Source organism: Chenopodium album, chromosome 4 (genome assembly GCF_948465745.1).
Source record: "Chenopodium album chromosome 4, dcCheAlbu1.1, whole genome shotgun sequence".
NCBI classification, from domain to species: Eukaryota; Viridiplantae; Streptophyta; class Magnoliopsida; order Caryophyllales; family Amaranthaceae; genus Chenopodium; species Chenopodium album.
In genome coordinates this window covers 41871355-41888770 of record NC_137837.1, presented here as the reverse complement: position 1 = coordinate 41888770, position 17416 = coordinate 41871355, and the positions used below count along the sequence as shown (strand labels likewise).

At 37.4% G+C, this 17416-nt stretch overlaps 1 protein-coding gene across 1 annotated transcript; it reads right to left on the bottom strand.

Moving 5' to 3' along the window:
* Positions 1 to 6576: 6576 nt before the first annotated feature.
* On the bottom strand, positions 6577 to 14340 carry LOC145627873 (uncharacterized). Its single transcript, XM_081680217.1, has 8 exons — positions 14176 to 14340; positions 13343 to 14026; positions 12062 to 12117; positions 11182 to 11443; positions 9268 to 9403; positions 7257 to 7416; positions 6886 to 7057; positions 6577 to 6768 (listed from the first exon to the last, which is right to left on the bottom strand). The coding sequence occupies exons 1-8, from the start codon at positions 14338 to 14340 to the stop codon at positions 6577 to 6579; spliced, it is 1827 nt and encodes a 608-aa protein (XP_081536343.1).
* Between the last annotated feature and the right edge of the window lie 3076 nt (positions 14341 to 17416).

The window sequence follows — 17416 nt, the reverse complement described above, 5'->3', positions numbered from 1 at the left end:
ATCCTCAAGAGCAAGAGGAATCATCTCCTCGATAGGCCTTTATGTCCCCTGGTAGTGGATGGACATACGAGGGGGCACGAACTCAGTAGGCCCAGCCTGACAAAAAAAAAAAACCAAAGTGAGTAAAATATCACTTGGGGGTACTTAGCAAAAGGTAAAAGATGAAAATCATACCGCCGCCTGCTCAGACAGAACAGGGGCCGGAGCTAACAACGGCAGCAGCTCCTCCTCGTAGCACCGCTCCTCCTCGCAGCCTCCCGTCATTGAACATGTGACGTGGCGGAGAAGCAATGATGACGAAAACATCCGAGGAGTGCTGAATAGCAATCCTCTTTCCTAGGTATGACACCGCCCCATACGTCCCTAAGAAGTAGCGACGCTCAGCAGTGTACTGTGCGGCTAGCCTATGGACAACCAAATCGCCTCATGGCCGGTACAACACGTCAAGCTCCTGCGAAGAATGCCAATGAGATAAGAATCTACCAAAAAGCAATACAAAAAGTGTTTAGCTATGCAACAAATCATACCAAGAGGATCTGCTCTCGAACATGGGCGGTAGACGCCCGAACGTGGCGGCCTCCTCAGCAGGCAACCATGGGAAACCCACGTGGCGACGATTTGCCGGCGCGAGTGAAAGAAATTACTCGTAGAACCAGATCTACGAAAGACAAAAAATATCAGCAAATGCTAATAAAAAGCTTAAGGCTAACTTTATAGGAGATAAAGTATACCTCTACGACTCTCCAGAAGCTGGACAGAGCGATGTTCCCCATGTAGGATCAGTGTCGACACAAGTCTCGCAGCGTATGCATAAAATCAGCATAGGCCAAGCTGGCCCAGTCGTAAGTCATGATCAGGTGAAGATCGCGGACATCAGGAAGGTAGTAAAACAGCACCCTACTACCCTTGTCATGGGATAACGTCCCTGATAGCAAGATAAGCGCAAAGATGCACACCCGCTGCTCTCGGGTGGTCGCATCATCCTCAAAAGCTGTTGTTAGAGTCGACCGACAAATACCCTTGGCGCTGAACTGTGATGACTCCACCTCAACACGGGCCCGAAGATCAATTGGACCCAGAAGCTCAGCAACCTCATGAGAGTAGACGCTGATGTTGCTTTCGAACGGCAATGCAGTAGAACTGAACTCCAATCCTGAGATGAGGCTGAAGTCGGTTGGGGTGACCATCATCTCACCCCAAGGAAAGTGGAAAGTGGAAAGTGTTGGTGGTGTCCTAAAAGAACTCCACCAGGGCGCGAGCCACGCGGTGACCCCCGTCAGAAGCACTCATGGCCTTCGTGGCCTCAAATAGGGCAATCAGCCCACAAGACTCCCAGAGAAATCTCAACTCTCCATCGACGCTGATGAACATCCTATACAACTTGCCCAGAGTCTCGTTGCCCGAGCCATGGCAACGTGTCCTACCAGCGGTAATCCCACGGCGCACCCTCTTAGAAATGTTGTGGCATGGGCAAAGTACAAAGTTCGCTCATCCCACTCGAGTAAGAGACCAACATAAGTGGATGAGTCGGCGTCCTCTACGGGCTCATGCTCCCATCATGTGTCTCGGGACCATGAATCTGAACCTCGCTGTCTAGCCATAGTACATTGTGCAAAATCAACATAAATTAAGTTTCTATAGTATCTAAGGTTCGCCTAGCCGCATGATACTATGTTCGCAAAAAACAGAGTACGTGGTACTAAAACAGAGCACAATTTTAATTCGAGCATATATGACATGTTTCAAGCATCCAAACAATTTCTTGCAATACTATGATTATTATTGTGACAAATTGGACAACAATTGCTAGCAAAAACATAAAGAACATGCCACATTGTCTTCCCGACCTTAAGAGGTCCAACAATGGTGATTTGTTCGTTTCTTCACCAAATTGAGTCAAACAAGTCTCAAAACACTCCCAAGGCAATATACAAGCATAACCAAGCAATTTCATGGCATAAAATTTGACAAACAAAGCAAATTAAGCATTATAAGTTTCGAATTTTTTAAAAATTCGTGAACAAGAACGCACCAAATTCATCAAAATTCGAGTGAGTTTGAAAAAAACTTAAATAGATCGGGATAGTAGATGAATAAAGCTTTGATTTGCAACAAATTTGAGCGAATTTGGTTGAGAAACGAACAAGCTAGAGCCAAATGGATTTCCGAAGCGATTTTCGAAGCAGAGAACAGTAGCAACAAAAATGAAGAAGAAAAGGGAATATATACGGAATTCCCGATTCTGGCGCCAAACAACAGCTTTGGCGTCTGGCGCCAGAGATCAGCGTCTGGCGCTAGAGTCCAACGTCTGGCGATAGAGCCAAATCTTGGCGCCAGCGACGTTTTAGCGGCGACACAGTTCTAAGCCACTCAAAACGGTTATTTCGACCTCTTACAACAATTTTGGGTTCCTTGGTACGCCAGCTAGCCCCTATAAGCAATTTGACACGATTTGGTAATCAGCTCGGTTACAATCACATTAAGTGATCGACCTGATGAATGATCGTTTCACTTAGCTTAAAGCGCCTAAACATTGGCTCACTACAAAGGCACCGACATAATGGTTCAACATAGGCAAAGGCACTGACATAATGGTTAAACATACACAGTAAAGGCACCGACATAATGGTTCATACACAGCAAAGGCACCGACATATTGGTTCACAATTCAGGAAGCACCAACATACTGGTTCACAAGCAGCGAAAGCGCCGACGCACAGGCATAGCAAAAGGAAAGGATCGACAGGCGTTGGTCTTCGGTGATACTCTTCAGGGTATTGTCGTAACAAATGAGGATAGTTTCAGGCGAAGCAATCTTCGATTGTGTTCCCTGGCTTGTGGAAGATGGTCACAAAGTGCTAGAAGGTCGTTTCAGGCGAAGCAATCTTCAATGGGGTTCTCTAGCTTGTAGAAGTCTATCATAGCGGAATTGGAGGCAGTTACAGGAGTAGCAGTCTTCAGGTGGTATTCTCTAGCTTGCGAAAGATCGTCAAAACAAACAGCAGGATAGCGTTCCCTAGCTTACGGAAGGTTGTCACAACAACATCAATGGAACAGCAACAAATCGGTTACCTCAAGAGACGTGTGCTCGACGGTGCAAGATACGCATTTCTTAACTCTTTTATCTGTTTAACTAACTCTAGTTTACAGGTATCGGCGTTACAAGAGTGGTTTAGGATCACAGAACGTTCTGAATCATTCTCTGTCCCTATCGCTACTTTGACATTTGTTTTCGAAACTTGCGTTACTCAAAACATAGTCAAAATGGGGGCTTTTGTAGACACCCATTTGTGTCTCCCCAAAACCAAACCCAGTGATGGGTACCTTTCACGTCAAATCATAATTAAATAAAGTGAAAGTGTGGAAAGTCTAGTGTTGCGGTTAGTTTTATTTCTTTTCTTTCTCTCAGTTTTTGAAAATCTATTTTAAGAAAACAGTCAATCCAGTTTGGTTTGGTAGTTGAGTCAAATAATAGTGTAGTTGGGTCGGGTTTGAAAAGTGCTTTCCAAGGATATATTATAGGCCCAATTCCGATGAATAATGAGGAAGTTATGGCCAAATTGCTAAATGATCTAGAGGAGGGCCTAATATTGATTTATCATTCCTAATACAATTAGAATTGATTATAGTCTTCTAGATTCTTCTAGAAAGTTCTTTTCATTTCTATTTAATTACAATTGATAAATTGACTTTAGTTGACTTTTAAGAGTTTTAATCAGAAAAAAAGAAGTGTTTTTAAGGAAAATACGATGATTTTGCCCTCTTGTACGGTTAAATTTTATCAAAATAAGAAAACACGTGGAAATTTATTTCCAGCATCTGGCGCCAGACCTGGCGTTTGGCGCTGCACTCCAACGTTTGGCGACAGGCCCGTGTTTGGCGCTGCGGTCGTGTTTTATTCTTTTCGAAACTCTGATTCGTTTTTTATCACATCCGGCTGATTTTCTCTATAAATAGCCTCCTAAAATCTCCGTTTTCCATCATCAATTCTTCTCATCAATTTTCTCCATCACCAAGTCTCATCAAGAATTTGTTAATTACTCTCTCTCTCTCTCTCTCTCTCTCTCTCTTTTCTAAACTAGCCTTTTGCATACAAAATTCCGCATTCACAAGATCTAGAAACACCTAGCCAAATTCAAAGTTGCCTTTGCCCTAGACGTGAAAGGTTTAAATTTATGAGGGTTTGGTCCCAAGTCTCTCTTTCAATTAATTAATTTAATTCTTTGATTTTATATTTTCCTTGAAGTTACTAACATGTGTATTTTGTTATTAGAAAGAAATACGAAGCATCCAAGTAAGTACTTTAATTGATTTATTAATATTATGATTTAGAAATCATGTCTAGAATGTTACTAGTATCATGTTAGGATGCTTTGATCTTCCCAGTTATCATGTTTAGGGTAATAACTATGATTTCGAATATCAAATACGACAATTGTGATTCCTATGATGCTTCCTATTTTCTTTCCTAATATCAAGTTAGTATCATGTTAGGGTTAAAGCTTTGAATTTTATTACTTAGTGGCATGCTAGGGTTTGTTATTAATCTTGTTAGTATCATGCCTATGATCTTACTATTATTATGCTTTAACATGATTCTTTTAATTATAATTGTTATTGTTATAATTTTATTATATATGTTGCTTGATATATTTTTATTGTTATTGCTTGATCACACCTTTTATGCATGTTTAAAGGGAATTGGTACTTTTAATCACGCTTAATAAGATAATTAATAATCTTGTTTAGGTTTAACATGATATATTTCAAGTGATTGCCAATAATAGATTTGTTTGTGCATTAATGTTCAACAAACATAGATAAACAGGTTTAGGGTTAACCTAATGATTGTATGTTAGTCAGAAAGCACACATGAATACGAGATGAATAAAGTAGAGGCCTATTATTAGGGAAGGTTCAATATCTTGTAGGTTGGATTTGTACCTTCATCCCCGAACTACCAGTCATGGTTCCAGACCTATTGGAGTTGACGATCTCGTGGATCGTTAAGGGGTGTAACCTTCACCTAGTGAACGGTTTACAAGTTCCTAAAACTTGTTGTCGACTCTTTTGCTTTATCTTCTTTCCCTTTGGATGCCACCGTACTTTAGTGTATGATCAAAGTGGGGTTCAAGATAGGGATAATGCTTGAACTAGTCCCTACAGATAGTAAAAAGGTTTGAGAGGGATTAGGGTTTTCAAAATTTAGGGTATAGTATTCTGATTTTTCTGTGTCCGTAATGCTGAACAAAGACTCGTAATTATAGGCGTAAGGATCTAGGTTTAGGATTTTAAAGTTGCGCCGTCAGGTGGCGCCCGCAACTCTCTGAGTCGCGCTAGGTGTCGCATGCGACTGATTAAGGCTTATACGAAACTGATTGAGTTGCGCTGGTTTGCGGTTTGCCTTATACGAAAATACCTTTTTAAAAATTCCATAACTTTTTATTGTTGAGTTGGATTAAGGCTTGTGAGATATCATTGGAAAGCTCTGAATGTCTACTTTCTAATGTCGTTAGAATTAGGTTAAAATATGTTATGGATCAAAAGTTATGGCCATTGGAGTGCAAGGGTGTTGGTTTTAGGGCCCGGTTTAGTATTTTGATATAACGTCTTCATTTTGGTTCGGAATTGGGCTTATAATATACCGTTGGAAAGCTCTTTGAAAAGGATATCCATCTGTATAGGCCTTGCATGGGAATTTGATGCTTGGTTTATTTTGTTTTCCTCGGTTTTCAACAATGTAGGTTCTATTGGATCCAATCATTGCATTTGCCGCATTTAGGTCTGTTATTAATCAAGTTTAAACATGTATGAACACGTTTTAGGCCTACTTAGTAATGGGAAAAGGGTCTAAGCTAAATTGGTCTCAAATATGGGTTCAACATACTTCATAATGCATTTCATAGTCCATAAACACTTCAACTTTGATCTTACATGAAGAACAGATTTTTGTAACAACATCGCACTTCCTTTCAGGACAAGAGGTCGAAAGAAGGTGTCTACACCTTCCAATAAAATAGGCCATTAATTCTGACTAAGGTATCATCTCTCTAAGAATGACCACTTTGTCCTGAAGAATGTAACCAACCAAGAATAGCTGCCTTTAATTCTTCATCTAGCCCTACTACTAGTTTTCCCTTCCTTCTAAGCAATCCATCAGCATAGGATAATGATTAACAGGCTGTCCAAGTTGCACATCTCTAAAAATCCTTGCAGTATTCACATCCAATTCATAACTGTCTTTAAGCTTCTAAGCTAAGTTTGAGTCTAAGACAATTAAAGCAAGGCAAAGAATCTTTGAACCAGATACCTTAGACAGAGCATCTACAACTGCATTTTCACTGCCACTTCTACACACAATATTTTAGTTAAACCCCATTAGATTGGATAACCAAAGTTGTTGGAAGGGAGTTGAGATCTTATGTTGTAACAACCACTTAAGGCTTTTTTTATCAGTCTTTATAATAAACAGTTGACCAGTTAAGTACTGCTCCTATTTTTGTACTACAGTAACAACAACTAGAAGCTTTTTCTCGTACATAGAGAGCTTATGTCATCTAGGACCCAAGACTTTGCTTAAAATGCCAAAGGATGACCTGTTTGCATTAAGACAACACCAATTCCCCCATTAGAAGCACCAATTTCTATCTCAAAAGGCTTTAAAAAATCTAGCAAGGCAAGGACTGTAGCTGTACTTAAAGCAGTCTTCAAAGCATCAAAAGCCACTTGAGCATCAGTGTTCAAAATGAACTCACCTTTCTTCAACAACTAAGTTAAAGGTTTACAGATGTAACCATAACCCTTAACAAATTTTCTATAATAACCTGCTAACCCTAGAAACCTTCTCAACTCTTTCACATTCTTAGGAATAGATCATTGAACAACTGATTCTACTTTTTTAGGATCAGTTTCAACCCCTCTTCCAGAAATAATGTGCCCCAAGTATTCAACATTGTCAATCCTAAATGAACATTTACTCATTTTGGCATACAAGGTGTTCTGACACATCAACTCAAAGACAGATCTCAAATGCAACAAATGGTCCTGTACTGTTCTGCTATAAATCAGTATATCATCAAAGAATACTAACACACATTTCCTTAGCTAAAGTTTGAAAATGTGGTTCATCCAACTCTAAAAGTAGGCTCGTGCATTTGTAAGTCCAAAAGGCATCACCAGGAATTCATAATGCCCATTGCGAGTCTTAAAAGCAGTCTTGAACACATCCTCATCATGCACTCTCAAATTCATGATACCCAACTCTCATGTCAAAATTTCTAAAAATCCAAGAGCCAGCTAACTCATCTATCAACTCATCAACCACTGGAATTGGAAACTTATCTTTTATAGTCTTTTGATTAAGCTCCCAGTAATTGGCACATAGTCTCCAGGGGCCATCCTTTTTCCCAACCAACACTACTAGAGAAGCAAAAGGACTGCAGCTGTCTCTTATAATGCCCTGCTCCAACATTCCCTTAACCAACTTCTCAATAGTATCCCTTTGTGACAGATAATACCTATATGTTCTGATACTGTAGACACTTACTTTTGGCCTCTTGTCCCGAAAGGAAGTGCAATGATGTTACAAAAATCCGTTCTTTATGTTAGATCAAAGTTGAAGTGTTTATAGACTACGAAAAGCATTATGAAGTAAGTTATCTTAGAGACTTTTTCGATAACTAAAAAGGCCTAAAACGTGTTCATACATGTTTAAACTTGATTAATAACGGACCCAAATGCGTCAAAAGCAATGATTGGATCCCGTGGAACCTACATTGTTGAAAAACCGAGCCAAACAGATAAACCAAGCATCAAATTTCCATTCAAGGACTATACAGATGGATATCCCTTTCAAAGAGCTTTCCAACAGTATATTATAAGCCCAATGTCAAGCCAAAACGAAGAAGTTATGATCAAAACACTAAACCGGGCCCTAAAACCAACACCCTTGCACTCCAACGGCCATAAATTTTTATACCTAACATATTTTAACCTAATTCTAACGGAATGGGAAAGTAGACATTCAGAGATTTCCAATGATATCTCAGGCGCTTTAATCCGATTCCGCAATCAAAAGTTATTGAAGTTTTAAAAATGCGTTTTCGTATAGGGCAAACCGCAAACCAGCGCAACTCAATCAGTTGCGCGCGACTCATTGAGATGCACGCGGCACCCAGCGCGACTTAGAGAGTTGCGTGCACCACCTGAAGGTGCGGCTTTGAAACCCTAAACCTAGATCCCTACGCCTATAAATAGGGGTCTTCGTTTAGCATTACGAGGACCGGAAAAAGATCAGAATTAAAACCCTAGTATTCTCAAAACCCTAATCTCTCAACTTCTCTTACTACCATACTACTTTTTTCTTCTCTCTTCCAAAATACTTTCAAGCCCTAATTAATTCCATTGAAATTCTTGAAGGTATGAAGAAGAAAGAAAGTCCAAAAACACATCAAAACGGAGATTTAACATAAAAGAAGAACGGTTAGTTTCCTGGGCACTTAGATAAATCATTTTTCTTTTATTGTTTAAATAACTTTAATTGATTAATTAGTGTTGTTTGATCACTTTAAACATACTATTAATTAATTAATTCACATAGTACTCTTTTGTTAATCAAGACTAGAATTTGAATAATTAATTGTTGTTTTATTACTTAAGTCAAGGCGAATCTTGTTTAGTTATGGTTCTTTCACGAATATTATTAAATAAGAATAACGACTTTTGCAATGTAATTCCTATGTGATTAATTCTTGTAAATAAAATCAACTAACATACTTTTAGGTATCACGTTGCGTGTATTGTTTTGTAATGAAATTGTGAAAAAGGAAGAGCTAGTAGAGGTCGTACTAGGGCTAGAATAGCGATTCCTCCCTAAAAGGAACGTTATTTTAGTACCCTCGCTCCCGAACTCATTTCTGGTTTATGTAGACCAATTTGGGCATGGGTAAACTTATTATTCATGCTTATTATTCCATGAACTCCACATGGAAGAGAGGCATAAACGAGGTTTATGAGTTTTCCTAAAACTCATTGGCGACTCCTACTCGTTTCTTACAAAAAAGCGTGATGAGAATATCATTTCTAATTCTAGGTCTCCAAAACAGTTAGGAATTCAAATCCTACTACACCCTAACAAGTGTAAAGTCCTAGGATTTTAAATGGCCATGGGCATTTAAGGAGAGGACCCCTTACAATGGGAACCCCCTCCTTACAGATACTAACTGGATTTGCCCTAAATTCCAAAGGTATTCTCTGATAAAAAAATACCTCTATTTGGAGGTAAATCCTTAGGTTCCTCAAATATTATCTTAAACTCTTGCAGCAGGGTGCTGACACTGTTGGGCACTTTTGTTACTTCACTCTTAAGATAGAACATGTCAGCATCGGATTCTTCTAGTATAAACTGTAAGAAATACAGTTAACCAGTCTAATTAAAAACCTTGTCAGCTCTGTAACCAAATGTTGCTACAGTTTTCTTAGGTTTTTCTCCTTGCAACACATAGTGTTTTCCCAGAAAGTTAAACTCCATGAGTAACTTCTTAAAATCCCAACTTACTATCCTAAGCATACAAAGCCACTAAATTCCCAAAACCATATCACAACTTCCTAAAGAAATTATTAACACATCAGAAACAAATTCAGTGTCCTATAAAGACCATTTGAATCCATTAAAGACATTCTGACAGGCTAAGTGATTGCCATCAACAACAGTGACTACCTAAGGAGAAATACTGTCAATCTTACACCCTAACCTCTTAGCAACACCAATATCCAAGAAATTGCGGGTGCTCCCAGAATCAATCAAAACATGAAAAGGACTTTTATGACAAACACCAGTTACTCTCAGAGTTTGAAACACTAGTGGAAAAAAGGCCATCCGTAACGGGCAAAAACTGCCTATCCGTAACGGGCAGCGGCCGTTACGTATGCAGCCGTTACGGATGGCCTTTGTTATTCGTAACGGGCACTGCCCGTTACGAATAACCTATTATTCGTAACGGGCAACTAAGTTGCCCGTTACGAATAATGTTCAAAACATGCTAAAAATTAGGGGTATTTGTAACTGGCACTCTTTGGTACTAGTTACAAATACCCCAATTCTTTTCTTATTTCCTTTTATTTTTAACTATAAATTGGTTATCATCCCTGATGAAAATATCTAAACATTATACATACAAAAGCCAACTATATGTTTCAAAAGAAGTTAAAAAAAATTTATTATGACACCACTTAAAAAAAAATAAAAATAAATAAAAAAAAAAAAAGAAGAAGATTAGAATTACAAATAATTTCAGCAGCCCCTTCTAATCACAGAGGCGTTCTTTTAACTCCCTCTTAATTTCAACAGCCTCCTTTTAATCATTTCCTTTTATTAATCTTGATTCTTTTGATACTTCTTCTCCAAGTCGGGTTTAGCGTGGATTGTGATGACAATTATGTTGCGTCTCCAAGCTCTAATTATGGAACAAGTGAGGACTGCTTGCTGGAACGATTTGATTCCATTATCTGCTTTAAGGAAACAGAACTAATGTCATTAAACCATGTAATATTGCTTCATTGATCAACTTAACTAGTTTAGCAAAAATAATTGGGTCAGTTGCAAGATGGAATAAAAAGGAAGAACATGAAGATACATAGTATTCAAGCCATAGGAATAACTCCAAAGAATTAGTGGGAAAGCTATACAAGAGGGTCAAAGTGAAAGAACAAATAGTGTAAAAACAGAAGGGTAGTAGATGCATATCACAATGCTTGAACAATTAGAATTTTGTCATGCAGAAATATCATTCACAAATAGCTTTATGTAATCAAGGTCCATTGACCAAATATTGAAACAGAAATAGCTTAAAATTTGAGCCATTAATCAACCAAAACGTTTCTATATATTCTAGATTAAGAATTCAAGCTTGATGACTCTCGTACATGGATATGGACATTTGAAAATTTTTTTTTTTGGACAAAAAATATAAAATTGACATAAAATAGCCAAGTTTGACACTATTTTTTTTTTACTTAAAAGTGAATCATTATATTACATCATAGTGGGAACATCCACTTGATCAAAAGAGGGATAGTTTGGTGCATTTTCAGCAACCATGAGTTTAGCAGAAACATAAAACTTAACATACTTGAATCTAGGAAAGTATTAAAAAGTAGATAGTTCATGAAACTAGTACAAACATAGTCAAAGGATCTTCCAGATAGCTCCCTACAGCGAGGGTCAGCAACAAGAACAAGCAGAATGAGTAGACTAAACAATTCCCTGATCAATAGCTTGAATTCAGGGATTTCAGCAGCATACATGTCGAAGACTTCAGGAGGTGGGAAGAAATAGTTTTCTTTCTCACCCTTTTTCACTCTAGTTCTTCCCATTTTTGCTAGTCTGTCAGCAACAAGATTGCAAGGTCTTCTAGCTATGTCAGCAACAACAACAAGTTTGACACTATGACACGTACACCAATACATAATAATTGAGTCAAGATAACATAGGTCGGCATTGTAGAAGTCATCTATGCTTTAACAAGTCATTTCGGAACCCTACCAATCACATACTAGTATACTGCCAATGAGCAATACATATCACTAACCCATGAATCATTAAAACACTCATTTCATCAAAACCCTCATATTCTTCTATTCATCATTAATAGCATAAATTCCCAAGTAAAGTAGCAATTAAACAACATATCAATAATTGTATCACTATACTGCTGCAAATTGTCTAACACCAATATTTCTCAATCATTCTAACAATTTAATTAGGAACTAAACAATAACATTAATTACTGGATTATCTACCTAAAATCTTAACATAACATTATATTCAACTAAAATTATCTCACATACAAATTTAGATTTGCAAACAAGCAAAATACCACAAATTTCTATAAATTTAAACAAAAAAATTAAAAATCATTTCTCAAAAAATACGATAAACCCATTTCAAATCAACGCAAATGGAAAATAAAAAATTACAGCCAACAAAAATTAGGGTTTATAAAAAAAAACACCTTTAGAAGATCTGAGGGTTTTGAGAACAGTCTTGTAACCAAGAGTGTACTTTCCACTCTTCATAACAAGAGTCAATCTGTTGTTGATGCTCTCATGAGTCTTCTTCTGCAATTCAACCCAACATTCAAGATTCAATTTTTATCCATGAAATCAAAAATAGATCAATTAAACTGGAAACAATAACATGAATTTCGAAGTAAGAATAAGAAATTAGGGTTTATCGTCTACTTTGAGGGAGCCATGACAGCTTGAAAAGAGAGAGAGCGAGGTTGAATGAAGAAGGAGAAATGACCTATGTTAAAAAATGAATTTTTATTTTCAAAGGTACTCAAAATTATGAACCCAGAAAAATTAAATAAAACCCATAAAAACACAACATTTGGCAAAAACCCAGAAAATAATTTACAGCACTTCTTTTAATTTCTGGTATAAATTTGCCAGATGTTGGCAAAATTGCATACTCACAACAAGATTTAATCAACTCCAAACAATAAAAAAAAATTAAAAAAAAAATTAAAATGAAATCGCAAAAGCTCAAAAAATAAAAAAGAACTAAATCAAATCAAAAATCGAAAAAAGGGGAAATTACCAAATACGGCTACGCACCATTAGCGAAGCTCTCTAATGAAAATTTCGTGGAGTTCGGCGTAGAACTTTACACATGAGAGCGGCAATTCGACTTTAAAAAACTTAGGGGTTAGCAGAAATTGGAGGTGAAAATGAAGGGAGCTTCAACAATGGTTGTAGGAGAGAGAAGATGGAGGTAAGGAGAGTGAAGTAAAAGAAAATTCGCCATTGAAGAAGCACTTCTATGAGGAGGAAGAGAGAGAGAGAGAGAGAGAGAGAGAGAGAGAGAGAGTGACTGAGTGTGAAATGAGAGAAAAGAGGTGAATGACGGCTAGGTAAACCCTAATAAAAAGCCAAAGCCAAGTAATGGGCTCCTCTCATCATTTAGGCCACGCTCAAGCAGTTGTATCGGGCTTAATATGCCCGTTACATGTAATATAATATCCGTAACAGGCAAATGATGATGGTTACAACTAAATAAGTATTCGTAACGGGCAAAATAGTGTCCGTTACGAATAACTAAGTATTCGTAACGGACACTAATTTGCCCGTTACGAATAACTAAGTATTCGTAACGGACACTATTTTGCCCGTTACGAATATATTTAATGTAACGGGCATAGCTTTGCCCGTTACGAATAGCCTGTTACGAATGAGATTTTTACCACTAGTGAAAACTAGGATTGTCACTCAAAGTATTGACAGAAATTTGAGGGTCTATGCATTCCATTGTAGAATCCAAGTCTTGCTCAGATTATACTACCCCCTCCTCCTCACATTCATCTTCCCCAGGTATTTCCACTATGAACAATTGAGTTTGCGTAAGTGGACATTTATGATTTCTTTCATAGGGTTGATCACAGAAATAGCACAACCCTTTAAGCTGTTTTTCCCTTCTCTCAAATGTAGTAAGGGTAATTTGGGGTTTCCGAAAGGGTTTAGAAGATTGGTATGGGACTAAAGCACTAGAATTAGAAGAGGTAGTGCTGAGCTTATAACTATACCCAGAATTAGAAACAACATTTTTAAAACTGAAAGAAGTATACGATTTACCCATATTCTTAGCTACCTCTAAACTCTTTTCTTGCAATCTACCGAACTCAACAGCTTCTGCTAGAGATTGAGGCCTAAAAGCCTTGATAAAGGGTTTAACAACAGGTTTCAATCCCCCAATAAAACTTGCAAGAAAGTATGAATTAGGCAACCCGTGATTCTGTTGTAACATCAGAGATTTCAACTCTTCAAAACCATCAACATAAGACTCAATTGTACCCATTTGCTGCAACTTATTAAAATTCTCTACTGCATTATCAGATTTATAATCCTTAAATCTAACAGCCAAATCAACAACAAAATCTGTCCAATCAACATTACTTCTTCTTTCCAAATAACTAGCTACCCACACCTTAGCTTTATCAATCATATTTAAACTATCAAGATCAACCTTCTATTCATCACTAAATCTTACATAGTTGAAAATATTTGTTGCATTTCTTAATCCACAATCTATAATTCTTACCATCAAATTTAGGAAACTCAAGTTTAGGAACATACCCAAGAGTCCTGGTTGGATTGACCCTAATAAGTAGATTTCACAGTCGTAACAGGAGTAGTTGGAGTAGATTTTTGCCCAACTTCATCCAATTTTGTGCTCAATTCATGCATCATCTTCAACACACGATCTTCAAAAATAGAGCTAATTTTCTGTTGCTCACCCAATCTCAATTCAAGATCCTTCACTTGTTGCTCAATAGACACCATCCTCTTGACAAAAATTGGTGCCAGGATTATTCCAAAGAACTTCAAGAAACAAGAATTTCAGCGAAAAACCAAAGTTAATCGATCTGGGTATTGCAATCGATTTGGGTATTTTCAAAAATTCTGAATTCTTGAAATGGGTTTGCTCTTATACCAATGTAAGAGTACACTAGTTGTGTACTAGAATCTCGAGCTATATAACTAAGAACTAATGATTTCAATGGAGAAACCCCATTGATGAACTGAGAAGAATACAAAGGTTTTCAGAAGGAAAGAAGAGAGAGAACCTTTTGGGACTTTATTTCAAAAATTGAATGAATGTCACTTTACATTGATTAAATGTATTTATACTCTGAAAATCAACTAACTTAGTTTTAGGTATCACGTTGTATATATTGAATGAACAATATTATACAATGTGATACCTAAAACAAAGTTAGGCCCTGCTCTTTTGAGCTTCTGGGCAGAGCAGAGCAGATTTCAGCAAAGCAAAGCAGAGCAGAGCAGATTTCAGCAGAGCAAAGCCGAGCCGAGTAGAGCAGAGCATATTTCATTATTATGATTATTACCTACTACTACATAGCAGATTGAAGCAGAGTATAGCAGATTTTAGCAAAGTAGAGCAGAGCAAAGCATATTTCAGCACAGCAGATCAGAGAAGAGCAAAGCAGCTCTAAAGAACAGGGCCTTAGTTGATTTTATTTACAAGCATTAATCATTGAGATGCGCACGGATTTTTCTACGGCAGCTTTAATTTTAACCTATGCGCCTCTAGATCCATCATCTTTGGGTCTTAAGCACGGGCTTAAGCCTAATTATGATCGGGTTTAGAAAATTGGACCTTGTTTTGTATTTGTTTTGGGTAAGGTAGTCTTTTTGTGTTTTTGTGGTTTATCTAGTCATCTATAAGCATTCTTCACTTCGATCCAACACGAAGATGGTTTTATTTATCGTCATTTCACTTCCTGTTGGGACAAGAGGTCAAAAGTAGATATCTAGAGTTAGCCCCCACTTTGATCGAGTCTGGGATAGACGAGGATCAATGTAGCCAAGGAAATAAATCCAAGACTTATTTTGCGAAGTTCTCAAAGAATGAAGAATATTTTCAAAAGTGTTAAGGATGTCGAAACGATCCTTGATTCGCTAAGTGTTTGAAACAAGTAGCTATAAAGGCTAGAAAAAGTATTTTCTATGTCTTAACGTGCTAAAGAATCTAGATTGATCCTTTGCAATTGTAGAATGCTTTTACAAGTAAAGGCGTTCTAGGTGATGTCATGTCTTGAGAAGAGATCGGTTTAAAAAGGACAAAAAAGGGGATGATGTCCTCCCAATCATATCATCGTTGCTCTAAAGTCCCTTGATATGTCATTGAAACTTTAGCCTGATGTTAATAGTTTAAAAAGATGATAAAAATAATTTTTCGGCTTTCGCAGCCGTCCGGCTTTTGCAGCCTTTAGGAATTCGCATCCTTTAAGCTTTCGCAGCCTAAACATTTTGGCTTTAGCGGCCATAATAGAGTTCTTGACAATTCGCTTGTCAAAATGCAATACTCGATGTCCATAAGATAGAAATACATGTCTCAGGAGGCATATTCCAAATCAAGTGAATGAGAAAAAAATTGGCAACTCTCTCAGTTGTTTTGTCCACAAGATGAGTACACGTGTCTCAAGACTGGGGGCATGTGTCTACATAGGTGCGACATTGTCTCGTCGCTCTTTATACAGGGGGTGGACGACACCTTAACTGTCTAGTAAGCTAGTAAGCGCACTAACTACCGTATTTACTTCCAATAAAAAAGTGTTTGTTTCTGAATGGTTCGGCGTGCCTGTCAACTCGTGAGATAACACCTAAAGTAAAGTAATTCTCTATCTTTTTGTTCCGAGAGGTAGATCTCGCAAAGCTTGGGGAAGAAGTGAAATTTTACGCAATACCTACGCCATACAATTTTACGTTGTATGATACGCCTTGCATTTTAACGCTGCTTGATGACGCCTTCCTTTTTGCTGTGGACATGAAAAAAGAAGAAAATCCGGACATTTATAACGTCAGTACAGTAAAATGACAAACCCGTCTATGGGAGCTTTTATGTAAAGCACCACTACAGAACGTCTTAAGACACTTTTACGAGAAAGGTTCAAAATGTATGCTTATGGAAGGTACAAAGAATGGTGTGCATGCCAAATGATGCAAAAAAATATATCAAAGAAGAAAAAAAACTACAAAATGCAAAGCAATTTAAAAAGATTTTGATAATTTGAACGACATTACGTTTAATAACGAACAAAAACTGTTGGAAAATAATATTAAAGATGAAAATCTGGATTCCGGTCATTTTAGTGACCAGTATCCGCGCACAACTCAGTTGGTCGCACTGGCTAGGTGCCCGCATCGTTCTGTTTTGCGTAAGTCTGTCACGCGCAACTGTTTCACTTGCGCGCGACATTTAAGTCAGCAAAAAGAAATCGCTGAGCGATTTTCATTTCACTTTCTTCTTCTTCTTCATTCGCCATTTTCGTCCCTTTTTCTCTCTAAAAAGCTCGGTTCTTTGCGATTTTCAAGGCCAAAGGAAGTTGATCTCACCCTGAATTCTCATTTGCAACAATCCAATGTAAGTATTTTGTTTAAAATCGTTCGTTTTTGGCGGAATTTGGGCGTTTTTAGAATCATTAAACCCCAATTTTTGAATTTGGGGTTTTTTTCTTTGGGCCATTATTCTTGAAAATTTTTATTCCATGTTATTATGCTATGTTTAAGGAGTGTTTTGCAACAAATTTCATGAAAAATGGCCAAGTATTGAACCTTGTATGAGCATTTCTTCGTTTTAGTACCTTTTTTTTCAATTTCCTTCGAATTTGGTTTGTTTCTTGTTATTTTGCTTGCTCATTTTGGCTATAATTATTGATTATGAAGTAATTATAGTATTAGAACTAGTTATATCTTCATAAACAATGTTTTGAGAAATTTGAATCGAAAATTGGCGCGAAGTGTATAATTAGCTTATTTTTGCCATGTTTGAACTTCAAGATTGTTTGGTAGACGATAATTGCACCATTGTTACTATTATTCGCCTAGGAATTGT

What these genes read in the sequence shown, in the direction of transcription:
- LOC145627873 (XM_081680217.1), bottom strand. Translation starts at nt 14,340, where the DNA reads ATGGTGTCTATTGAGCAACAAGTGAAGGATCTTGAATTGAGATTGGGT. An exon ending in ATGAATGTGAGGAGGAGGGG is followed by an intron (nt 12,118 to 13,342) that starts GTAGTATAATCT and finishes GTTGAATTGCAG; the next exon opens with AAGAAGACTCATGAGAGCAT. An exon ending in AATTTTGACATGAGAGTTGG is followed by an intron (nt 7,058 to 7,256) that starts GTATCATGAATT and finishes ACTGATTTATAG; the next exon opens with CAGAACAGTACAGGACCATT.